The 26,823-nt window shown below is 39.0% G+C and overlaps 2 protein-coding genes across 4 annotated transcripts; one reads left to right on the top strand and one right to left on the bottom strand.

Moving 5' to 3' along the window:
• Positions 1–79: 79 nt before the first annotated feature.
• evi5a (ecotropic viral integration site 5a) lies at positions 80–16,445 on the bottom strand. 3 transcript variants are annotated; one of them, XM_073853484.1, is made up of 17 exons: positions 16,302–16,445; positions 15,728–15,863; positions 13,548–13,692; positions 13,248–13,466; positions 13,074–13,148; positions 11,707–11,832; positions 11,478–11,621; positions 11,038–11,127; positions 10,871–10,959; positions 10,728–10,788; positions 10,569–10,621; positions 9,795–9,912; positions 9,553–9,690; positions 9,340–9,468; positions 6,483–6,629; positions 4,577–4,657; positions 80–867 (listed from the first exon to the last, which is right to left on the bottom strand). In XM_073853484.1, the coding sequence occupies exons 2-17, from the start codon at positions 15,814–15,816 to the stop codon at positions 847–849; spliced, it is 1,725 nt and encodes a 574-aa protein (XP_073709585.1). In that variant the 5' UTR covers positions 15,817–15,863; positions 16,302–16,445; the 3' UTR covers positions 80–846. The 3 variants fall into 3 exon arrangements, with proteins under 3 accessions (XP_073709585.1, XP_073709589.1, XP_073709592.1); XM_073853488.1 differs by having other exon boundaries at positions 6,494–6,629; XM_073853491.1 differs by lacking the exon at positions 4,577–4,657.
• A 3,932-nt stretch (positions 16,446–20,377) lies between these two features.
• Positions 20,378–26,794, top strand: rpl5a (ribosomal protein L5a). Its single transcript, XM_055202650.2, has 8 exons — positions 20,378–20,529; positions 20,963–21,032; positions 21,121–21,236; positions 21,389–21,523; positions 23,316–23,518; positions 23,968–24,145; positions 26,212–26,300; positions 26,630–26,794. Exons 1-8 carry the CDS (start codon positions 20,527–20,529, stop codon positions 26,730–26,732), a joined length of 897 nt encoding a protein of 298 aa, XP_055058625.1. The 5' UTR covers positions 20,378–20,526; the 3' UTR covers positions 26,733–26,794.
• The last annotated feature ends 29 nt before the right edge of the window (positions 26,795–26,823 follow it).

Raw genomic sequence — 26,823 nt, 5'->3', positions numbered from 1 at the left:
ATTTAAATTTAATTTTAAAGCACTAATTGTGTACTTAATATAGAATGATAGTATACATTAAATTAGTATATTTGCAGAGTATAGATTTTATGCTTTTATTTAGCACAAAAATAACAATGTATAAATATATTTTAGTACATTCAAGTATATTTTTCTCATGGGTAATAGTGCGTTATAAGACATAAGCTATAAGGGAGACCAAAAATGTATGTGGTTTATTGGTTTGTCTCATCTATAATCCTAAATGTGCATTCACATGTCAATGCACAGACAAACACAAAGGCTGTCATCAAAGTTAAGTAACTGTATTGTAAATCTTCTGAGACTAAAGTCAAAATATAATAGTTTTGATACACCAAAAAATCTAGTTTGACTGAAATCACTGTTGTCCAATCATGTAAGGGGTCTCCTATAGTAAAATGACTCTAAAACCCATTGTAGCGTGTGACAGAATGGCATCACACTCACACCTCTTACACGTGTCGTGTGGTGTTTAACTGTTAGACTGTGCATTCCACATCCTTTTATGGCAAGAATGAGAGAAATCTTGGTGTCACTTTTAAGTGTCAATGGCAAAACTGTCACAGTGTGCATATGATTCCACATCACATTTGATGACATACTGTACGCCATCTTGCTGTGGCCCTTATACCTGGAGCTTTAAAGACACTTGCCCAGTGCACACAGAAACTGTGGGCAGTGCTGTTAATAGCATGTCTTGAGTGTTTCATTGGATGGCTTCTGGAGACTGGATGACGGGACACCAGGGCAGCTGTCCATTTTTAGGTGTCGCTCCACAGAGGCGGATGTCGAAGTTCTCAGCGAGGGTTGGGAAAATGATGTCGTTCACTTAGAGAGGCTGTGAATCTGTAAAATATGAAGATTACGTTATGACTACATTATCATACTACTGTGTGAAAATATAACTTAATGAGTAACACAAGATTTGTCATAATAAGACTTTAAAGGAAAACACCACAGTTTTTCAATAGTTTTTCAACTTAGACGAATTAATGCATGCCTATCTTTTTTCGATGCGTGCACTTTTGATCTTTGTGCAGCGTCTCGTGGATGTGTAAAGCATTTAGCCCCATTCATTCCTATGGCTCCAAACAGGGATGAATTTAGAAGCCACCAAACAAACAAACAAACACATTCAAGAAGCGCTGTACAAAGATTAAAAGTGCACGCATTGAAAAAAGATGGCATGTATTAATTTATCTAAGTTGAGGTAAGAACATTGTAAAATATTGAGAAACTGTGGTGTTTTCCTTTAAACCTTGTGGTAATGTCTTTTATTAAAGGACAAGTTTGGTATTTTACACTTAAAGCCCTATTTCAGATTGTTTATGATGAAATAGAACGGTTTTGACTGAAATTTCGACATATGATGCTGGCCCGAGAATTTTCGGGTGTTTCTTATATCAACTCCCACCTCTATAGTGGCTGTATAGGTGCACAGGAACAATCCTTCCTAAAATGCATTAAACTTTCGTTTGCGGGGACGTGGGGCTCGCCGAGTGGTCAGGGGTGTTCACTGGTGTGCTCACACGGGAATCGCTGCAAAAGATGCTTTCCAACAGGTTTTATCGTAGTTTTTGTCCAACTCCATTGACTTGTATTAGATGTGCTGTGAGGTACGGTATTACTCCGTGCTGGGAACGTTGTTTGTATTCTTGCAGTTGGCAAAGGAAGATTATCGCCACCAACTGGGCTGGAGTGTCTATTATTCAACTCTCAACGGTAGAATATACGGGTGTGAGGCGTTTGGAAAAATAGGTCCACAAGTTAACAATGAATACTAAAACAGCTGTTGGAAAGCATCTTTTGCGGCGATTTTTGTGTGGGCGTGTCGGTGGGCGCCCCTGGCCACTCGGTGGGTTTCACGCCTTTGTAAACGAAAGTATACAAAGTTCCAGGTTTTTGATGCTGATTGGTCAATTACTCTGGTAATTGAGGACCAAGGACCTTATAGTGAATGTATCTGAATCACCTCACAGCACCCATAACTGATCCTTATATGTTGGATTTCCAATAATCTTATTGTTTGCATACAGTACACTGTTGCAAACAATAAGCACCCTTTAAAAAGGTCCTAATATGAACCACTTAGCAATGCATATGGTAGCAAAATGTGCCATTGTTGTACCAATATGTACCTTTAAGGTACCAGTATGTACTGAGGTACTAATATGACCTCTTTAGGTGCAAAGGTGTACTTTTTGTAACAGCTAGGGACCTTTTTTTCCACAGTGGACCAGGAACTGTTTTCTAATGGAAGATTATCATTGAAAAACTTTACTTAAATATAACATTAAAATTATTTGCAATATAAAATATTTTGGTAATGCTTAACAATAAGGTTGTATTAGTTAATACATTGCATGAACTAACAACAAACAATACTTCTACACAAAAAAATATATAATTTCTGCATTTACTATGTTTTAAAAATCAAAAGTTGTAACCATTAACTTAAAAGTATTGCGGAGGATTTTCTTTTTCCGGGTGGATCATCAAGACTATTGGTCCTCCTAGTTGTCAATCAAGAGTATTGCACAATTGCATTTTTAAAAAAGTGGAGAAGGCGGTTCTTTTCTAAAATTCGAGAAAATCCTCCGCTATACCTTTAATGTACAAAAAACATTATTCATGTTTATTAATGCATTTATTATTATTATTAACAAATACAACTGTATTGTAAAACATTACCAATATTTTTATTATGTGTTAACAGTACAAAACACATGAGGCCATGCCTGTGGTTATATTTATGTCATACTCAAGATTATATTATACAATAAAGCACAGCCTTTTGTACCTTATAATTGTACTCTGCAGTTTGTATTTACAGTTTAAAGGACAAATCCTTTTCAGTAAAGTAAATATACTGTATGAAATTCTTCATAGCACAGCGCAATGCTGTAAATGTGTCAAAGCTTTTCTTCACAGCAAGAACAGGAAACCAAAGACGGACTTAAACAGTCAATAGCACCACGGCAATAGATTCAGCTCTCTTCAAAACCTCTGAAACGCAGAGCATCAGCTATTCTGGTTTCTCTGCATCTCTTTAAAGAGTATGTGATTGAAATAACTGCATAAAGCAGTGGATAATGCGTTGAGGTCTCTGGTTCTCAGTGCATTTGTGTGACAATAGCATGTGCCGGGCCCATTACTAAAAATACGATATATCTTTTGGGACCTTTTGGACGTGTAGGTCCCACTGTTTATGACCCCAGCACAAAAATCTTAAAGTTCAATCTAGTGTCACAACACATCAGATCAGAAACATACCACATTACACCTATTTTATTTAATCAGACAGGTTCACCTTGCCACCAAAACCACAGAAAAGCAGACAGAGAACACGAGGTATTGAGGCGATTACACAAACAGGTTATCTGATAGTAGCAGTTTTTCACTAGACATAACTCAATCTACTAAAGCAACATTTCTGTTTGCTACAGATAGAGAAGAGATTTCCTCTTTTAGGGCCGAAATGTATGCGCTGGAATCAAAACTGCCAAACAGTTTTTACATAACGGCAAAATCAAACTTCTTCAATCGCAGTTTAATGAAAAGTATCACATATACATTTACAAATAAAGTTTGTATATTTAATGTTGTGCAAAAAAGTAACATTGCCCTTCAAGCTTAACATTTTTAAAGCTGTAAAAAATCAAATTAAAATTCAACTAGAAATCACATTCCTGTTGAGTCACTCATACTACCGATTGTTCATTTGTAAAATGACTTTATCCTTTGCATGTTGTGCAAGTCATGTGAATGGCAGTTTATCTCACTAGCACCTTTTTGACAATGCTGTGTGGCAAAACAATAATAAACCAGAAGGCACGGTTAACTGGTTACAATGGGAGGAGGTCTTCCATTATCTTTATAATCAGCTATGCTCATCGTGAACCTCCAAGCCAGGGCTTCTGGTTGTAAATCTACTGAACAGAAGAGCGCTACAAATCACACGGAGCAGACGTGTTGAGAGGTGCTAAGAGTTTCCTGGCCATTGTATGGCTATTTGAGAAAATGTTCACTTAATAAGCAGAAGTTTTGGTATCAGAGAGTTCCACGGCACGTATGTGTAACCACGCCTCAGCTGACTTATCAATAACTAGTGAATTTACAAAAATACGAAAATTATGATCCTTTACTTTTGTATACATTCTGTTGTTACTTTCCGTTAAAAGTCAAATCTATATAGTCATACTAGAAGATTTAGTGTATGCGAGTAGCAAGTTGCCCTGGCATGTGTGTGGGTAGCAAGTTTATATCTAACACCTCCACGAGTCCATCAAAATGTAAAAAGAATTCACATCACGCATCAGCTCTTAGAATTAGTTCAGAAAACATGTCACGATTGTACTTTCCACGCCTAAATTGTTTCATAATGGTTGGTTCGACTGTGCATCACAAACGTAATACTGATTTTTAAACCACAAACCTGTGAGCAACCATATTTGTGCTAACTGCAAAGCTAAGCATAGTTACATTGCTAAGCTTTTTGTAGCGCAAGAAGCAGAAGCAGAGTTATTGTATGTGTATGTGCAAGGGTCAAACATACTTGAACTTGTAACTTTGCAATCTGCTTTTTAAGATCTCCAATGACGGCCATGTCTTCTGCATCTTCTTTCTGCTTTTCTTGCTGGAGAAAAGGTAAACATATAAAACCAATACAGTATAGGCTGGAAAGCATTTTGGTTGTACTGAAGCGTGTTTAATGAACAAAATACCATCTTGAATTACATTTGGAGTAACATTCATTGATTTGAAATCAGACTTAAAATCATTTGCATGTTTACTTTAACCACTGTCATGCCAGACTAGCTCATCCGGCGGAGAGCTTGTGCACAGTGACATTAATACATGCAAACGTCTGTTTCACATCACTGCAAAGTGAGATACAGTTTGGCTTTTTTTGCAAAATCACTTCTGCATAAATAAGCTGAGAGACAAGTGTGATATATTGGACTGCTTTCAGTGTGAACTACGCTTGCATCTAAAGGATCTGCCAAGCAGAGTGAGAAAGATCTTATCATTTCTTTTCTTTAAAAAAGCAGAAGATACTGGTTCCTTTAAGTGTGTCTGGGCGATAAACAGATAACTCAATAGATTTCTTTAAGTCATTGTGTTATGATGAAATGGATTTGTAACTGATCAGAGTATTACACTGTGAATACATGAGTTTTATGTTACATAGACGAAAGAGTTTAATCCTTGAAAAGGGTGTTGTTTAGCTTGAATACGTCAAATGGTGTTTAGACCGTTACAGCAGCAACAACATCAACCAACGACTTTTGGGGATGAAATTTATTGTAGACTTCTGCATAGAGTCCTTTTAGAGTATTATTTCTGATACCAAGCAAAATAAATGACAGGTAAATTACTTTTGTTCAGATATAGCTAAACTATTACACTGAGCTAATGTGTAAAAATAATGTATACAACGTGAGCTACAGATTCTTAAAGGGGCCATGGCATGAAAATCTGACTTTTTCCATGTTTAAGTGCTATGATTGGGTCCCCAGTGCTTCTATCAACCTAGAAAATGTGAAAAAGATCAACCTAGTAACTTAGATTTGGTAAACCATTCTCTACAAGCACATGAAAAAATAGGTCGTTGAAATTTGGCTCTCCTTATGATGTCACAAGGAGCTCTTATTATAATAATACCACCCCTTAATCTGCACTATCCAACCACAGCACAATAGCACAATTGAGTTTTAATTGCATCAAACCACCATCATTGTGATCAGTGTTTGAATTTCATCAGCTCATTTGCATTTTAAAGGACACACCCAAAACGGCAAAAAAAATTGCACACACCTACAAAGCAATTTTAACATGATATAATAAATTATTTATATGGTATTTTGAGCTTAAACTTTACATATGTGCTCTGGGGACACCAAAGATTTATTTGACATTTAAAAAAAGTCTTGTGCCATGGCCCCTTTAAATCCTTGCCTGGCTGCCAATTCTGCACAGCGGTGATCCTTGTTTACTGTCTCCCCTGTCAGAAAAAAATGGTTAAAATATGTACCCCAACTGTCACTGCGGGCAATACCTAATATTGTCCTAATATGCTCCATTAGGTACAGAGATATACATTTAGTACCAGTATGTACCTCAGAGGACAAATATGACACTTTTGTTGCACAGATGTTCGTTTTGAAAGGGTACAGTGTTAGTGTAAGTGGTGCTATTGTTACTATTATCACTATAATAGAAACCCTCATGCACCACATTACTAGTGACTCGTAAGAGTTGTTAAGACACATTTCGGACTATTTTCTTTTGCTGCACTATTCTGCCAGTGACTTTTGAACAGAAATTGCTGGGATAAGCAAGAGGCGTGACGTGCAATGATGGTTGCGGTCCAAGATTTATTTAGCCTGAAAGAGTAAATGGGCTGGTAATTAACCACCTTCAGTTTGTCACATACTAGATGACGTCAGATGAGGTGTTACCTTGTATTTACCAGCTGAAAACTGCTTCCTGCTCCATTGCAACTGCTTGTGTAGATCTTGGTTATGTGTTGTCAGCTCTTGTAGACGCTCTCGTTGGTTATGAATATGTGCCTCAATTCGCTTTAGCTGGTTCCTCTTAATGTCATTCTATATTGTGCAGATGATACCAATAGAAACATTCAAGATTAGTAGTTTGAAAGTAATATAACATTAAAATGAACATTTTAATATTGTTTTACAGTACTAACAGATAGGAAATTATTTTAATTTGCTACAATCTGATTTAACTCTCCTATATACAGTAAAATATAATTATTTCCAGCAATATAAGACATTTTAACATATACGGATTTTAACAATAATTTTTAATCATTTGAAAATATATTATTAAATAAAACAAATATGTGACTCTGGACCACAAAATCAGTCATAAATTGCACAGGAATATTTTTAGCAATAGCCAACAATACATTGTATGGGTCTAAATTATCATTTATTTATGCCAAAAATCATTAGGATATTAAAGATCATTTTTCATGGAGATATTTTGTAAATTTCCTACTGTAAATATAAAAAATATTTATCATTAGTAATATGTGTTGCTGAAGGACTTCATTTGCACAAATTTAAAGGCAATTTTCTCAATATTTAGATTTTTTGCACCCTCAAAATCCAGATTTTCAAATAGTTATATCCTAACAAACTATACATCAAAGGAAAGCTTATTTATTCAGTTTTCAAATGAAAAACTGACTGAAACTGACCTTTTGTGATTGGTTTAGTCGTCAAAGGTCACATATGATTAACAATAACTAAAGTGGGGAGTGGGTGTGGACGGAACATATTATTTTTAAATGTTTTACAGTTGCTGTCCTTTTAAATGAAATCAGATAAATTGTATTGTAAATGTTTAGTATGTTATATTAACTGAACAAGGTACTAAAAGTACTGTGCAAAAGTCTTAGGCCACCATGCCAGAATTAGATTTGTTGTTTTTTCAATGTTATAGTGATCATACACTCACCTAAAGGTTTATTAGGAACACCTGTTCAATTTCTCATTAATGCAATTATTTAAAGGAACAGTATGTAGGATTGTGGCCAAAACTGGTATTGCAATCACAAAACTTGTGGCTAAAACTGGTACTGCAATCACACAACTGGTGGCCAATACACAAAATGACAACATAAACATCAGTTGAGGGCTGCAACTCCACTTTTTAAATAACAATATCCTGGCCAGACTACTGTTGTCAGTGATATAAGTATTTGAAATGAAAATGATTTCTTGATGTCTAGAGACATATTAGGGCCATTTTATGATTAATTGATATAAAATTTCTTACATACTGTTCCTTTATTCAACCAATCACATGGCAGTTGCTTCAATGCATTTAGGGGTGTGGTCCTGGTCAAGACAATCTCCTGAACTCCAAACTGAATGTCAGAATGGGAAAGAAAGGTGATTTAAGCAATTTTGAGCATGGCATGGTTGTTGGTGCAAGATGGGCCGGTCTGAATATTGCACAATCTGCTCAGTTACTGGGATTTTCACGCACAACCATTTCTAGTGTTTACAAAGAATGGTGTGAAAAGAGAAAAACATCCAGTATGAAGCAGTCCTGTGGGCGAAAATGCCATGTTGATGCTAGAGGTCAGAGGAGAATGGGCCGACTGATTCAAGCTGATAGAAGACCAACTTTGACTGAAATAACCAAGGTTGTACAACCGAGGTATGCAGCAAAGCATTTGTGAAGCCACAACACTCACAACCTTGAGGCGGATGGGCTACAACAGCAGATGACCCCACCGGGTACCACTCATCTCCACTATAAACAGGAAAAGAGGCTACAATTTGCACGAGCTCACCAAAATTGGACATTTGAAGACTGGAAAATGTTGCCTGGTCTGATGAGTCTCGATTTCTGTTGAGACATTCAGATGGTAGAGTCAGAATTTGAACATGGATCCATCATGCCTTGTTACCACAGGCTGCAGGCTGGAGGTAGTGGTGTAATGGATGTTTTCTTGGCACACTTTAGGCCCCTTAGTGCCAATTGGGCATCATTTAAATGAAACGGCCTACCTGAGCATTGTTTCTGACCATGTCCATCCCTTTATGACCACCATGTACCCATCCTCTAATGGCTACTTCCAGCAGAATAATGCACCATGTCACAAAGCTCGAATCATTTCAAATTGGTTTCTTGAACATGACAACCAGTTCACTGTACTAACATGGCCCCCACAGTCACCATATCTCAACCCAATAGAGCATCTTTGGGATGTGGTGGAACGGGAGCTTCGTGCCCTGGATGTGCATCCCACAAATCTCCATCAACTGCAAGATGCTATTCTATCAATATGGGCCAACACTTTTAAAGAATGCTTTCAGCACCTTGTTGAATCAATGCAACGTAGAATTAAAGCAGTTCTGAAGGGCGAAAGGGGGTCAAAAACAGTATTAGTATGGCGGTGCTCCTAATAATCCTTTAGGTGAGTGTATATAATTGTTTCTCAGTCTCTTTAATAGAATACATCCAGAAAATACAGAAAATGTGTATATAGTATTAAAAACTGTATATAAACTGATGTGTCAAGTTTGTACATATTTTCTGTATTTTCTGTTTGTATCTTAATAAATTAGATTGAAAAATAAATATGGATGGACATTTAAACTTCTAAAACAACAAGTGGTGGTGCCCTAAGACTTTTGCACAGCAAAAGCACAACTAAAAAAGAACTCACATTTGATAAAACAACAAAATTCAGATTATAATCTAAGTAGTAATATAGAGAATAATCGAACACAGAGATTAAAGTATATATCTAAACTTCTGAGCACATGGGGATGTAACCTCTGTCTGTAGTTGCAGCAGTCTGTGACGGCTCTCTATAAGTGCAGCCTTAGTAACAGTTTCTTTCAACAGCTCCACCTGCAGGACATTCTGCACATCGCAGCCCTTCTGCTGACCTCCACAATGCATCTATTGATTTTGAAAAAAAGCAAAACATTCAAATGCACAATCATCCAGAATTAGGCAATACAATTACAATATATCGGCGCTCACCTGCCACTTCTCATCCATGTTTTTAATGTGCTGTTTGAGGTCTTTAAGTCTGGTGAGAGCCTCTGCTTCCCGCAGTCTATAGTTGATCAGCTCCCCCTGCAGGTACACAACACTGTTCGCATTGGGCCCAGTGCTGCTCTACAGTACATTAGAGAAAAAAACAGATATTGTGGGTCAGAAAGACCAGGCCTAATGCTCCATACTGTTATTTATTTATAGGGAACAGGGGATTGATGTGTTACCTCCATCTGCAAGATCTTAGCCTGCATCTCTTTTAAAGTGCTGAGTGACTTTGTAGCGTTCAGCTGAGTCTTCTCCAACTCTTCCTTCAGCTGTGACACCAGTTTTTCTGAACATCTCGAGGAGGGATGGGGATGTAAAGACATGGACCAAAATGTATCAAGATCAGATGAGATATTTTTAATCAATGAGATTAAAATGAGAGCAAATGGAAACCTATGCTTAAGTCTACTGTAGAAAGTCTCCTTAGTAAAAAATCACAGTGTACATGAATCACAGCTGTAATTGTATAGCTCTATATGATTATCTTTATTGCCAGACTCAAAGTCCGAATATAAAAAACACACACAGTATACAAACGTCAATAGTATAAAAAGGCAAACACAAACATCCATAAACAACCACAATCAACCATAACATAAATTACACACAAATGTGTGCTCACTGGTTAAAAACATACAAATGTTGATTCCAATATTTCCAGAGACTGGAGGAGTATATTGTCTCACTTATATTAGGGTCCGTTAAAGACCTTATGACATTAATAGACTCAGTAAGCCTGCACATAAATTTAAACATAAAATTCCTAAGCAAAGCTTGGAAAGTGTGAACATTACTCCTAATGTATTGTCTTTTTTTAATCATCTCATGTAATCTTAGAAGAAACATCTGAGACTTTAATGAAACACAAATTAAAAAATCTTATGAAAAAGCTTGGCTATGAGCAATAAAAATCTAATCTGGGGAACTTTTGTGGTGAAATACTTTCCCTCACCTTTTCCAGTATGTCAAGTCTCTGCTTTAAAAGCTTGTTTTCCGAATATAGCGTCTGGAAAAAAACAGGAGAACAAACTAAGGAGTTGCAAACATGATACAAAGAGGCTGTAACTAACAGACATGCATTCTGGTTCGAGAAATATTAAGTGGCGACTAACATTTAGTTCTTCTTGTTCTTCCAGCTCTTTTGCCTTGATAGATGCATACTCTTTTCTTAATCTAAAATGTATTAAACCAAAAAGACATCCTTATGTACAAAACCAACAAAGAAGAAACATTGTTCTGGGTGGATGAAACTTACTCTTTCATTCTTCTGGGGTTGTATTTTATGTAATATGCTGCTTCAATCAGCCTGTCAGGATCTAAATCTTCTTGTGCTAAATTCAAGCACTGAAAACATTGAACAAAATTAAAACTAGCATCTGACAAATAAAAAATAGAATAATGTTTATTTAAGTAAACCCTTACCTGCATCATGCCCTCTACATCAAGCTTCATAAGTTCTGTTTGTTTTATGTAAAGCATGGCCAAACCAACCCTGAACACGATCTCCAGCCCCTCACATTACACAATTACATATTGACCACATGCTATGGTACACGTATAACAACACTTTTCATATGAGTCATATTGTTAAAATATTTGTAAGCTCTCAAACTTTTCGGTGTGTGCCGCCGCACCAACCACCCACCCTTGTGTAGGGTGCATCCCTTTGCGCACTCCCAAAGAATGACATAAAACAATCTCAAACTTAGAATTGCAATTAAACAAAACATATAAATGATACAACGTAGTGTATCCCACCCTCCGGCACCAACTCGTGCCCCCATTTTGAAAACCACTGATCTATAGTGAGATGTGATTTATAAAGGATATGTGGAATGTAACTGAATATCATGATATTTTACCTCACACATGAAAATGTCAAAAATTCTCAGGGCAGCTGTGATGGGCAGGGAAGACAGGAGGATGTGGAGAAACCAGGATGAGGAAAACAACGATGTGTGGAAACCCTGAGTCTGGAAGTGAGAGTGAAGATCTGGAAGCTGCTCCTATCAATGAGAAAAGAGGTCTTTAGATCGGCAAAGTTTCAGTGTTAAACTTATCTGAGGAAAGCATGAGATTATAACTGTTTACCTGAATAATAGAGTCTAGCTGGTAAATGCAGCAGTCAAGTTCAACCGTATTGGATCTATAGAGCTCCCTCAGTTGGAAGTCCTTCATAAGTCTCACAAACACACAGAAGGCATCTTCTTCAGACATCTAAGACAGAAAACAATCAAAGGCAGAAGCAAAAACACAAAAGTCCTAGACTAGTACGACTCACTTATACTAAACAAATCTTAAAAATCTGAAATATACATTTCAAATGACATTTCAGGTTTATTGAGATAAGCTAAACACCATGTTAAAACATCAGCATACGTTGTGTTATGCTGTCACATTCTTCCTGATCCCATTTTTTAACACCTATTTAGTGTGCAATGTTGCTATTATAGCATAAATAATACCTGTAAAATAATAAAGCTCAAAGTTCACTGCCAGGCAATATATTTTCTTTAACAGAATTCACCTTTCAAAGCCTACAGCGAACGGCCGTTTGGACTACAGCCCTCTACTTCCTGCTTTAATAACGTCAGTAGAACAGTTTTTTTGACTAAACTCTGACCACAGGAATACATCAATCGCCAGCTATGCTAACGGCAAGCTAAGCTGCTATCATTCACAATACACTAAACAAACTACACAATCAGAACTCGATATGTATTTCTGAAGGAGGGACTTCGTAGAACAAAGAAGACATCAGCCCGTGAAAACAGCGCTATATAGATAAGTAAATTGTGTGAAAAATACCGCATTTTTTTACATGTGAAACATGAACACATGTTATATTTCGCACTGTAAACACAATCAAAGCTTCAGAAACACAGAAAAACGGGACCTGTATGCCTGTAGCCTCTTATGTAATGGCTGAAATTCCACAAGGGGGCGTGTTTGTTCCTCAGACGTTGCACAATAAACGTGAATAAATTCATTATAAATCATGAATGAAAAGTGAGATTCGAACGAATGTCCGTTAGTGAACTAATTGTATACACTATTTATATCGTAATTCGGTCAGAAAGGTCAAGATTGTGAGATGAACAAATCGTTTTGGATTAAAAGGCTTGGATATTCCATTTCCTTGGACTTTTGGGGATTTATTAACAATTTGTTTTGGACAATTTCACCGAAGCGGAGAAAGGGAAGAATGTGAAGGTAAGTAAATATCCTAAATCGGCGCCGCCTGGTTCAGGTAACTAAGAACTAGATTACAGTTTTATGACTGCTAAAAATCATATTATGCTTTGTGTGTGCACTTAATGGAATCCCGAAAGTCTAAGCTTTACAACGATGTGCCGCATGACCGTATATTTTGAAGATTTAATGCTTCAAAGTTACAATGATCAGGTTTTAACTAAGTTGGATGTTAGTTGAGATTTTTAGCAGATGTGATAGATTACCTGCGTGAGCAACAGACCCACAATATACACACATCCCTGACAGTACCCAATTTCCTGGTCTAAGACAGAGTACGCCTGTAAGAAAAGCAATATGATGTTAGCCCATACTTCTAAAATGTGAATTTAACAATGACATTTTCTGTAATTAAGGGAACAGATTGTAAACTATCTGACCTTCAGCACATTAAACATGGCCTCCTCGCTTGCCCTGCTCTGAAACAGCCGGTGTTGTGGTAGGATGCGCTTCAGGCCTTTGCGTATCAGTGTTTCAGAGTGACAAGAGCTTTTCAGCAGTTGTGGAAACTCCTGCCGAGCGGCCACATTCTGAGCATCACACAGTAGCTGCCACAGGTGTGACCTCAGGTAAGTCGGGATCCCTCTCCTGATCAGTTCCTAAAGGAGGTTAAATTGATGTATTCATTAAAATGATTAATGTAGTGTTAGGGTTCCAGATGAGTTCACTGATTCAGTTACCTTGAGTTGTCCAACTTTATTTTTGCTCCAGTCGTCCCATTCTTTAACCACTTGATCCCAGGTGTTCTCTTCAAAAGTGAAGATCTTGGGTGAGGTGGGACTTTGCAGGACACCATTTACAGACTTGCTGTCTTTCTCTAGCAGCCTGTTAGGAAAAAAAGTCAATTTTTTAAGGTTAAGTAAAAAGGAGGGTTTAAGCCATAAATTTGAAACATATTTAAAGACAGGGTAAAGTCATTTCCCCATTTTTTTTATTTTCCCATTATAATTGTTATGAATGTATTGCTGAAACAAAGATTGTGACCTACACTGTCAAAATAAAGGTACAAAGCTGGATCTGGGGCAGTACCCTTTAAAAAATGTCCTAATATGTACCATTTAGTACACATATGTATCTTTGAACTGCCAATATGTACATTGGAGGAAATAACATGCACTCTTTGGGGACAAATGTGTACTTTTTTGAAAGGGTACTGCCCCAGTGACTACATTTGTACCTTTATTTCTGAGAGTGTATGTAGCACTAAATTGTGGGGTTACACCATTTAACAGTTTTTCTCATTTCTGAGTTCAGGATTATTTGGGTGGGGTTAAAAGGCATGGCCCCGCCCCAACACAATTGCGAGCATCCATTCAGGTTGTAGAGTATGAAAGTTGAGACAGATGACCGTTTTGCCTCTGGCTGGAGAGGATACAGCTACGGCCAAATCTCATGAGATGTTGGATTTCTTCTTCTTCTTCCTTTATTTCTTTACGTCATCCCAGCATCTATGGCTATATTCATGGCGAGAACCAGTTTATCCATACACAAGTTTTATTCAGACAAGTTTATCCATACACAGGTTGGGGGCAATTTGGCATCTCCAATTTGCCTAACTTACATGTTTTTTGGCCTGTGGGAGGAAACCGGAGTACCCGGAGTAAACCCACGCTGACACAGTGAGAACATGCAAACTCCACACTATCCGGAGCTCGAACCAGGGACCTTCTTGCTGTGGAGATGTTGGATTTAGGGCTAGATTTGGGGGTAGGATTAGGATGATAAACAGCAGTTCTGGCTACACTCTCAGAAATAAAGGTACAAAAATTGTCACTGGGACAGTATCCTGTGAAAAAAGGTACACCTTTGTTCCAAAAGAGTGCATATTAGTACTTCAAAGGTACATATAGGCAGTTCAAAGATACATTTTTAAACCTAAATGGTACATATTAGGACCTTCTTTAAATGGTACTGCCCCAGTGACAGCTTTGTACCTGAAATGTTAGGTTTAGGGTTAGATTTTGGGGTAGGATTAGGATGAAAACAGCACTTATCCGGTGATTTCATGAAATTTTAGCCATAGCTGTATACCTTCTAGCCACAAACAATTGTAAGATTTTGCTACCTCCCATAAACATACAGGACCAAACCCAAACCCTAAACCCATACCCTACCCTACACCTAAACCTAATATGATTACACAAGGGTAGGAAAAACTGACGGATAAAATGTCAGGAGACCGACAGCCTTCCTGCAAGTGAGCGTGGGTGGTTTCAGCGCAGATGTGGACATGTCCCTATCGTTTCAGAATCCTGCCAATTTTCCCTGCTGAAGAAACCAGCAAGACCAGCATATGTTGTGTTTTGGTGCTGGTTTGCTAGTGAACACCAACTAAAGCACCAGCATTAGCACCAGCTAAACCAGCACTAAACCAGCATTAGCACCAGCTAAACCAGCACCAAACCAGCATTAGCACCAGCATCCCATGCTGGTCATAGCAGCAAGACCAGCATATGTTGTGTTTTGGTGCTGGTATGCTGGTGACCACCAGCTAAACCAGCATAGACCAGCATAATTCCCATGCTGGTTTGATGCTGTTTTTTTTTCAGCAGGGTTTTCAAGATTTTTTATAACTTATTTTATTTACTTGGCGCTTTTTCCGTCATTCAAATTTGTCTGGGATGGTTAATATCACATTTTCTGTGGTGTGACAGATTAAGAACACATTTTGAACTTTACACAGACTCTACAAACAAGCAAATTAATTACAGCAGTGGACAGAACGATGTTGTTTTTTGCAATTCAACACAAAAAACACAATTCTGTCACACACTGTACAAACAAGATACAGTATTTGTCATTGGTGTAAATGTGTAACTTATAGTTTATGTTCAATTGTCATTTCTGGGAAAGCATTGACCTGTTCTGTTCCTCTAGTTTAGCAAGTAACTTCATCTCATCGGGACTGAGCTGTGATTCCAGTGAGCGAGGCAGATGGGCTTCAGTCATTTGTTCAGAATGAAGCAGAACCTCTTATGATCCAAGTCAGCAGTCAGCTAAAAACACACAAACCAACACAAACAAACATGAAATACACAGCTGAGAAAACTGAAAACTGGTATGGGTATAGGCCCAAAGAAGAGGTTAAAAGTCAAGTGGCATCTCCAAACGAATGACCTTCTCTACAAGCTGAATTCACTTTACTTTTAACAAGTTGTTTCTAGGTGTATAGGGGTTATAAAGCATTTCACCTCAAACAGGCACATACAAAATAACAAGTAGCAAATCCCAGGTAGCAAACTACAAACATTTTCTGCATAGTTTGATAAACAAAAAGTGTCCAAATACCAAATATTACACTTTTCTTAAATGTTTTGCTTAACATTATGCTTTAAAATAAATATTACACAGATTGGCATTTTACACATGAAGTTTCAAATCTAGATTATATGATGTTGCATCAAATTGATTCCAGTATCAACAGCTGTCCCTACCTGTGTGCAAGGGTCCTTACATCTGAGGGTGCACTGATCTTCAAAAATCTGTCCTTTAAATTTAATCACATTTGCTTACTGACTGTCACACCTGGTTCTTTCTTACCGAAGAGGAAAAACTACAGCAACATAATCACATGCTACTTTATAACAGACTCGCTTACAAGCTGGTCAAAGTTCCTCAAAAACAACAGCTCAGCCAATGACTAAGGGGCTTGTTTTTAAAGTAACCTGACTGAGCAGTTCCTCTTCTCACAAACTTCTCACAAATTTTAGCTGTCAAAGGGGTAACGATCACCTGAGAAACAAAACCGGTCTGACAGCGGAGATAAGCAATAGCAATGATCTTCAGTGTTGGGCAATCTTATTAGACAAAGTAATGTAGAGAAGCTACTATTTGATTTAATGGCACAAATCATTTATTTAACAACAAATAAAAGTGCCCATACTGGAGAGTGTGTCAACACAGTAGCTGAGAAACAACTGCATGTTATTTTGACACACCCAATATTAAGGAAGTTAACAGTTCATGCTCGAATGTGGTTATGTATTTGATAAAACGTTTATGTAAAGTTTCATTTACTTTCCTGAATGTGTTTTGTAGGGTTGCTCTATGTAATTGTCCAAGTTGGTGTTTAGATGCATTGCAATAATGGCTTATAACTTTTATCTACTGAAAAATGCTATTGTGCATTATGCTTTATTCAACTTGGAGATGATTTTTTTTAAGAATGAGAACTGTGATATGTATGGTTCACACATTGGTCTCATGAAATGAAACAAAACATTTGCAACATGTCTGAAACACTATATTTTGGAGCACATGAAAATACTGTAGTATATACTATACTGTAATATTTATTTACTAAACTGCAGTAAATTGTAAATACTTTGTTTATGTATAAAATAGCATAATATTCTACTTTATACCACGGGTCTGTTGAATGCTGCATTCTGATTGGCTGAGAAATGTTCTATGGGTGTTGATTATTTTTCTGTAAACCGCACACCTAATTTTTCAAATGTCTTAAAAATAGATGTCACAGGGTGACTTCGGGCGGAACCAAAAATGGAGAGGAGAGGTTCCGCCCGGACATTTTTTTTTTATGCACCAGTTTACTTCCTGGTTTCCAGGGCGTCGTTATCAGGGCTTTACGAGCCACAGGTGTGAATCATCACGAAAGCAGACTGTGATTGGAGGCTGGGGGTTGATGAGACACACAAAAGCCCCAAGGAAAGCTCAAACAAGGAAGAGTTGTTTCGGGCATGAGCTCCTTTGTATTGCCTAGGGCAGACTGAACCACACGCCCCGTCCTTGGAAGAGCCGGAGGGCGCCGTTGATCCACAAGAGCGCTTATAGCGAGAGGAAAGAGTGCGGCAGCCAGGAAAGGCGAAAAGGACGGGGCTGTGAGTTAAAGGAGCACTGCACCACGAGAACGCTTTTGGGTTTAGTGTGTGCTGAGGAACGGAGCTGTGCTCATTGTTAGACGTGGTGGCTGTCTGTATTTCTCTCTCTCCCCCCCCTCTCTTGTTACAGTTTACGGTGGACCGGCTGGATTTAACGAAGAACCCTATGGGTAGAAAGGAACTTTGGTCCAACTAGTATTTTGGAAGGAGTAAAGCGGGAAGAGATTTGACCTCGTTGCACAACGTAAACAAAGGCTATCCGCTGTGAGTATGCCCGTTGGTGTAGTATAACTGGCAGAAATTTAATTTGTGTGATCGTTGGAGTCCTCCAGGACTAGGAAGGCGGCCCTACCCCTATAATCAGCGCGGTGGGCGAGCCGCTAGAAGCATACGTCCAAACAGCCACAGCAACGCGACTTTGGTCTGGTCGTGTTTGCCATCGCCTCTATGTTAGCCCCAAGCGCAGTGGAGGACATCGGGCGTTTCCCTTGTGGTGTTGCACTTACAGTGTGGTGAGTGAGACTTTACAAATCATAAGCTTTTTCACGTTGGAGTGGTGCTGTGTATTTGCTGTGGGTTGCTGTGTGTCTTGTCAGAGAAGCCCCGCACCATCCATTTTCTCCACTGGGCAGAGGACGGAGGGGCTAACGACCTCAGACCTTATTGCCACCATACGCTGTGCGCTGTTTTCAGAGTACGAAGGGACGCAGACCAAGAGCTGTCAAGGACTGTGAGTAAAATATTGAAAGCATTCGTGGTGTAAACTTACCTGTGTCTGTATTTGTCGCAGAGTCGGAGGCGAAAGGGTCCGCCGCCCCCGTGGTCTCTACAAAAGGGCGCCCCTGTCCGGGATTCGATCGGCCTACGGGCAGTGGGGATAGGGTAGCGCTCGACCCGGCGAGGTGGTGTGTGACCTTCGCCCCCCTGCTGACCTACAGAGGAAACCGGGAACGTGATACCTACCCAGAAAAGCTGTAAGCAGCGGAGCCGGTGAGAAACACTCGAAGTCTCAGTAACAGTGTCTTTGTGTCCTAGCGGCCACCTGTGGAGAGAGAGAGGAAAACGAGAGTGAATCATTGAAGAACAGACTGTGAACGTGATACCTACCCAGAAAGCTGTAAGCAGCGGAGCCGGTGAGAAACATTCAAAGTTCAGTAACAGTGTTTCTGTGCCCTAGTGACCACCTGTGGAGAGAGAGAGGAAAACGAGAGTGAATCATTGAAGAACAGACTGTGAACGTGATACCTACCCAGAAAGCTGTAAGCAGCGGAGCCGGTGAGAAACATTCAAAGTTCAGTAACAGTGTTTCTGTGCCCTAGCGATCACCTGTGGAGAGAGAGAGGAAAACGAGAGTGAATCATTGAAGAACAGACTGTGAACGTGATACCTACCCAGAAAGCTGTAAGCAGCGGAGCCGGTGAGAAACATTCGAAGTTCAGTAACAGTGTCTTGTGTCCTAGCGACCACCTGTGGAGAGAGAGAGGAAAACGAGAGTGAATCATTGAGGAACAGACTGTGAACGTGATACCTACCCAGAAAAGCTGTAAGCAGCGGAGCCGGTGAGAAACATTCAGAGTTCAGTAACAGTGTCTTGTGTCCTAGCGACCACCTGTAGAGAGAGAGAGAGGAAAACGAGAGTGAATCATTGAGGAACAGACTGTGAACGTGATACCTACCCAGAAAGTCGTAAACCGCAGAACCGGTGAGAAACATTCGAAGTCCAGTAACAGTGTCTTTGTGTCCTAGTGGCCGCCTGTGGAGAGAGAGGAAGGCGAGAGTGAACAATTGGGCACGGACAGTGGGAAAAACCTCTACCAGTCACACCAAAATTGTCTGCCTCCAGGAAAGAAGAAGGAGGGCGCCACGGCTAGCAGGGTCCAGGCGGGAGCCTGACGTTTCCCTTTTTCTCCGTTAACGGGGGGGCACCCCTGTTGCTCTTGCCCCTGTCTGCCCGTGGCTGTAGTCTCCCTGGAGGGAGGAGAAGAAGCCTATTAGTTTTAAATTCCCCTTTCCCCATTTTTCCCAGTACTTTTAAGTATTTAAATTCAATAAAGCTTGTTTTCAATTTTACTCACCTGGTTCCGTGTTTGTCTGGTCATTGGGTCGGCTTTGGGGACCTCCTCGAGGTGGGAGTTAAAAAGGGGCGTGGCTTAGTCAAACACAGCCAGCCCTAGTGGTGACATAGGCACCAGAGCAATGTTTGTGGTAACCGTGGTATAAGCGGAATAATTGACTCCGGTCCTTTGAATTATTTGAAAATAATGCACACCTGCGGTGTAACGGCACTGGGCTTCGCGTCGTGCGGCATTACCACCTTGGTGTGCATTATTTTCTTATAATTCAATGGCCCGTCGTCAATTATTCCTTACGTATTAACTAGGCCTATACGAAATTGACAAACTGTAGTAAATACTATAATGTTTATTATAGTAAGGTTCAAAGATTTTGTTTATAGGCTAGTATCTAGGAATTTTTCTACAGTTTACTATAATAATACTAAAAGTATAGCCTACTACTGATTTCTTTAACGCAGGAAGGCACTTATTTTAATACATAAAAAATACTTTTATGGCCGTTTCATAATAAAATATGATATCCAGAATCCAGAATATGAAATCTACATAAAACAAACGCCAAGTGCTCAAACTGTCCTGCAATGACGCCTCCCGTACACTAGGGGCGGACACACATTCATCTTCGAGCGGTTTGACTTCCGGGCGAAAGCGCAGCATGAACTTCCTTTTCTCAGTGCAGCGGGAGCAGTATCGGAGTCTGAAGACTTCAGTCTCCCATCCTAAAGGAGAACAAACGATTAAAAATGGTCAGTAAATCACCAAAATACATTGCTGTGTACTCAATAAATGTCATCTCCCACTATTACAGTACGATGTCCATCAAGGATGAACATTGAGGCGACAGGATGGCGTTAGATTCAGTCGATCAGTCCTGTCACTGTAGTCGATCGTGACCGAAACGGCACGTTTGTTTCCCTCAGTTGCCAGTAAAAAAGTTTTTTTTGACACGGTCAGAGCAACAATCGTATTATGTCCTTTATGGGTTTGCCATGGTTAGGTTTTCTCACTACAGGTTTATGTCTCTTGAATCTTCTTTAAAATCACTTTAGACTAAAGTGGCATTGAGCAGAGATTGTGTTTTATAAATGAAATGTTTTAGAATTTAATAACCAATAATGTGTTTAATTATTAATAAAATCTGTCAGATCTGTTAACTGACAGTCAAATGGCTTATTGCAGGGCTTCGTTAAGGTTGTCAAAAACAAGTCGTACTTCAGGAGGTACCAGGTGAAGTTCAGGAGGAGGCGAGGTACTTTAAATCTTTCATTGCAATTGCTTTATGGAGTTTTAACCATTGGTTTACATTGACCTAAACATGAGATTGTTTGCTGTTCCAGAGGGAAAAACTGACTACTTTGCCCGCAAGCGCCTTGTCATCCAAGACAAGAACAAGTACAACACACCGAAGTACAGGATGATCGTTAGATTCTCCAATAGGGATATTGTTTGCCAGGTATGAGCAGCTGTCATGGTTTCTGAAATTTAGTTAATAATTTTCTTACTTTATGCAGTTGTATAACTTAAATGTGGTTTGCCACTTAATATTTTGTATACTTTTATTTATTTTGTGATATTCACTGTATCAAACGTTTCTCTCTCTGTCAGATCGCATATGCCAAAATTGAAGGCGACGCGATCGTCTGCGCTTCTTACTCTCACGAGTTGCCAAAGTATGGCATTTCTGTTGGGCTGACAAACTACGCCGCTGCCTATTGCACCGGTTTACTGTTGGCACGCAGGGTAAGTGTTCTGGTTCAGAGTAGTAATTTTATCTCATAGTCTTTGTTCACACAAACAACAAAAATCTGTTTTTGTCGTGTTTTGATTTAAATCAGCTTAGCTTTACATATTTGATTTGAAGTATGCACATATACAGTAAACAGTTTTCCATTCTGGTTTTACCCTTAAGGGCCGTTCACACTAGGGCTGGGCGAAATTGACTAAAATTCATATCTCTGTAATTTTGGCATGGATGGTGATCAACAATACATATATTGATATTTTCTACAAAGTGGAATAAATGTTTACATTAAAAGACAAAGCCTTGTGTGAGATGTCACAATTAGGGCTGAAACAACTAGGGATGTCTCGATCCGATATGCTGGATTGATATAGGGGCCGATCCGGGCTTTTTGGCTGGATCGGACATCGGTCGAGGACCAACAACATGACCGATCCAATTCTGATATGTGCGTTAGCAGTGATTGTTACTGACAAGCTATTAAAAGGGCAACGTATTATAAAAGCACCACAATCGTTTTATGCACTATATTCAAAGTCTTTTAATACACTCAATAGCTTCATGTGAAGGAACAAACGCACATTTAAAGACATTTAAGATCACAGAAACACTGTAACTTACTCGCAAACCGGGTTAATCCACTGGTAAAGCGGATGGATGAAACACATCATTCACACACGCACAAAATCAAAAAGATTATATTAGTAAAACTATGTAGTAGTGTGAAAACCATAATTTAGTGCCTCATTTAACTATAATCAGTGAAAAATCTAAATAAAATAAAAAAACAGGGTAATACTGTTTGAAATATACAACTGCACAACATGCACGCTAGTTGGAAAATTTACGTATAAAGCCCAATTTTTAGTCGTGTGTAAGCTCTACGCCGTAGGTTATCCGTAGCCTGTGCGTAGCTCTGCGTAGCCTGACGTGCACCTCACAAAATTTTTAACAGCGCGTCAGATCTACGCGACCGCAAGCGCTGTGATTGGTCCACCAGAACCCCTCCCGTCAGGTAAAAACTGCGTCATAGGTGTTTCCGTTTGTGACAGTGAAAACAAAAATGAGCCAAGTTGAGGAGTGATTTAACTCAAACTACAACAAAAGTCGCTGTTTATTTACTTCCATCATTGCTGGTCTTCTCAAATCATACACAACAAGTTGCTATTTCTTCTTCGTTTGTGGGTTAACTTGGCAAGCTTCTCCTTCTTTGACGGTCTCGCTGGTTACTGCCTACCAGCGGTCTGCGAGTGTGTTTGCACGACGACGCTAAAGTTAGATGGAAACAGACTCGGAACCTAGGCCGTCGTGGCTACGCTGTAGGACCTACGCACAACAATAACAAGCCCTTAACTTCAGTGTACATTTCTGGGAGAGCTTCAGCAAAGAAGGATACCGATATAGACGGTGTTGTCTCATTCTGTATCCTACTTGAAAATAATACTGATGTATTATCAAAACTCGATATACCACCCAGAACTATTTCACACTTAGATAATAATGATAAATGTATCTATAAAGACAATTTTGCTAAATTAGCATGCACCTGCTTGATGTACTCTATCACAGTGTCCAGTATGCTTTGAAACTGTTACTGACTAAGAACAAAAAATTAATAAAATTTGTCTTCAAAAGATGACAACTGCCTCAATAGAGAATTTCATATTCAAGTTTTTCTTTCATCAAAGTTTTTCATTGATTTTGCTCTCTGAACAAATTAATGAAAGTTCTTCATTTACTACATACTTGAGATATGTGTGTCCTAATATGATGTTTTATTTTCCATTTCAGCTGCTGAATAAGTTTGGTCTGGATAAGGTGTATGAAGGCCAGCTTGAAGTGACTGGAGATGAGTTCAATGTGGAAAGCATTGATGGCCAGCCAGGGGCATTTACCTGCTACCTGGACGCTGGCCTCGCTAGAACCACCACAGGGAATAAGGTGTTTGGTGCTCTTAAAGGAGCAGTGGATGGAGGACTGTCCATCCCTCACAGGTCAGAGCAAGCTAAGATAAAGCTTTATTGGCAAAAAAAAGTGGATGTTTAGATTTAAGCCATGAATGAGTATAGAAACTTGTTTGCAAATACCTGAATCACTAATAGTTGGATAATATTTCATATTTAAAGAAAACTTTGTTGGATAGCTTAAGCTCTGAACATTTAACAAAGTCTGGTTGTGGTAATGTTTCTGCATCATGGTGAAATGCATGACATGAGAGGATAATAGCTAAAGGTGAGGTGAGGACACATCTGGCATTTCTTTTCATTTTAGCAGATAACAATTAACCTGTGATAAATAAAGTGACAGCACAAATATTGACACACATTCAGAAATATGCTTTTAAATGCTTGCATCTTATGTTCAAAACAAGACATTACTTTTCTTCATCTTTAGGCTTTTCAGTCATTTAATGGGATTATTGAATCTGTAACTTTGTTTCTAGCACTAAACGGTTTCCGGGCTACGATTCTGAAAGCAAGGAGTTCAACGCTGAGATGCACAGGAAGCACATCATGGGCCTGAACATATCGGAGTACATGAGCTATCTGATGGACGAGGATGAGGAGCAGTACAAGAAGCAGTTCTCTCGTTTTATCAAGAACGGTGTGACGGCAGACTCTGTAAGTGAGCATGCTCCTACATCACATTATTGCTTATCAAACTGCTGTTTTGCAATTCATTTTGAGTGATCACAGCTAGAATCTACACTATTTAGTCAGTGACACAGAACTAAAACGTTTAATTGTTTCAGTTTTATGATCTCTTAAACTTATGAAATGTATTAATGGCAGACGGAGATTGATGGGACAGAGAAAAGCATCATGATGTTCATCCGATAGCATTGAAAGTATTCGACTTTTTAAGCACATGTGCTAAACTGTTCGCTTATGTCTTCTGTATGTGAATGTTTATTTATACCAAAATTATTTTTTTGCATAGTTGTGTTTGACAAAATAAGACGTCTCTGGTTACGTATGTAACTTTTGTTCCCAGAGAAGGGAACAGGGCGCTGCGTCTCCCTTGCTGTACTTCCTGCGTCCCTGTAACACCATCTTTGGCAATATTTTAGATAGCGATATACTTCCTGGCTCCCGCGTCACCCTGTTTTTGTCGTTAAGCCTCACCATTGGTTGAATTTGATATACACATTCAGATGCACTTACACTTGGAGGCGTCTCCAAAGTGTCACCGCAGTGACGCAGCACAAGTTCCCTTGAAAGGGAACTGTAACAATGTATCTTTAAAGGTAACACAATGTTACCTTGCTCTCACTTGAAATGTGTCCCCACATTTAGGGTGCGTTTCATTTCTCTGTCTTAGCCCTTTCCCTTACCCTTTCACCTCGGTTTTGCGCATTCATGTGAGGCGAAGTGGTGTCTCAATTCTCAGTTTTATCAAGTGCTAGGGCCAAGGCGTAGGGATACATAGCCCTTTAAACGAAGTGTGATAAGGACAACACTTGAAAGAGAGGGGTAAACGTTAACGTAGGAATATCTCAGGAGAGCCAGCATCAAGACGTTTTATTGATGAACGTCAAACTGTCAAGGAGTCGCACAAATGAAAATAACGTTATTTTCTGCAGTTTAATTGAGATTATATTATGACACTCATGTTTTATGATACTTTTAATAAAATGTTCAAGCGGTTTTAATTGTAATCTTTTTGTTTTGAATCGCTAGTTAAGGCGCTAGCTAGCAGCTAAGTTATGCGCTATTTGTTGAGCTTCGCTCAGGCAATCGATACCACAACCTGAGACAACGGCATCTTCTCAACGCTTGTCTGTTTACGTAGCAGCCAGTTAGGGGCAAGGGAAGGTGACGCAAACGGTAATCGAGTGGTGTCTCATTTTTTAGACGAACGATCTGTCTTTCCCCTTTACTCGGTTTCGAGGGGCAAGGGGAAGACAAAGACAAAGGGGAAGGGGTAAGACAGAGAAATGAGATTGGCCCTCAGTTCTTAATTTTGAGGGTATTGAACCTGGAAAGTCCTGGAAAGGTCCTTGAATTTGAAGTTAACTAAGGTGTGGGAACCCTGTATAACCAACAGGTGTCCTAAACACACAGCGTTTTGTGTATCTTTAAACAGTGAATGTAGTTTGTGTAATCTAAAATCTTAGCTTTTGGTATAGTCAGTGTAGTAGAATAAAAACATTATGAAGTCAATTTCCCAGCAAATGCATCAGTGCTGGATATGTTGTGTTATTGACCTTAACCATGAGCTTCTCCTCCGTGTCATTTCAATGGTTTATCGTTCATCAGTTGGTGGGAAAATGGCTCAGAAAGTGATTCCAACGATATAGTTCATTGTATATTTAACAGTGTGAACTCCACTATTCTCTTTAATATAAAAGGTTTTTTTATAGTTATCGATATAATGTGAATGGCCCTTTAGTTATATTAGAACATTTAATTAGATTTACAAACATACCTTACCAAAAACAACATACCGGTGTGCATCTTGAGACAAAACATGGGCATTAATAGATGTTAAAATATGTCAGTTCAAGGTGTTTTTAAATTAAGGCAGCTCAAACATGCATTTTGATCAAGGACTTTGGTAACTGCCCCATAGAGTTTTGTGTTTAAAATTATCCTGTATTTTTAGTATTCATCATTAACCTTGTACCAAGGTCCTGTATGTTACCTATACTGCATTTGTTCTGCTGTAACTCTACAATCTGTTGCAGGTTGAGGAGATGTACAAAAAGGCTCATTCTGCCATCCGTGAGAACCCGGTTCATGAGAAGAAGCCCAAGAAGGAGGTCAAGAAGAAGAGGTGGGTTCTCGTGCTTAGGCATTGCTTAAGTTTTTTCTTATGATTGCATATATATAAACATTTTAATGGACAAAGAATTGTTGTAGCCATGTAAGAAATATCTTTCCTTCACAATCTGTATAGAAGCTAAAATCAATTTGTCATTTTGCTCTGTACATGTAAATTTATTTAGATATACATTTCAATTCTAAGCCTGTTGCCCAGCAATGAAAGAATGAAACTGTTACCTACATGCCTTCTGTGTCAGCTGTCAACAATATTCTGAGCAGATATGTGTGAGGACCAAAATATATATATTTTTCTCATCATTAATGAATATTGTGTTGCAGGTGGAACCGTGCCAAGCTGACTCTGGCTCAGAGAAAGGATCGTGTGGCCCAGAAAAAGGCCAGCTTCCTTCGGGCCCAGGAGGCTGCTGATGATGATGACTGAAGAGATAACCGTCAACTGCTCCAAAGAAAGTGCACCTTTTCAAATAAATCATTTGGAAAGAATTACTGCATTTGTGGTCATTGATACAAAG

The sequence above is a fragment of the Misgurnus anguillicaudatus genome, chromosome 2, assembly GCF_027580225.2.
Source record: "Misgurnus anguillicaudatus chromosome 2, ASM2758022v2, whole genome shotgun sequence".
NCBI classification, from domain to species: domain Eukaryota; kingdom Metazoa; phylum Chordata; class Actinopteri; order Cypriniformes; family Cobitidae; genus Misgurnus; species Misgurnus anguillicaudatus.
The sequence above is the reverse complement of the archived record's forward strand: the minus strand, read 5'-3'. Positions and strand labels throughout refer to the sequence as shown.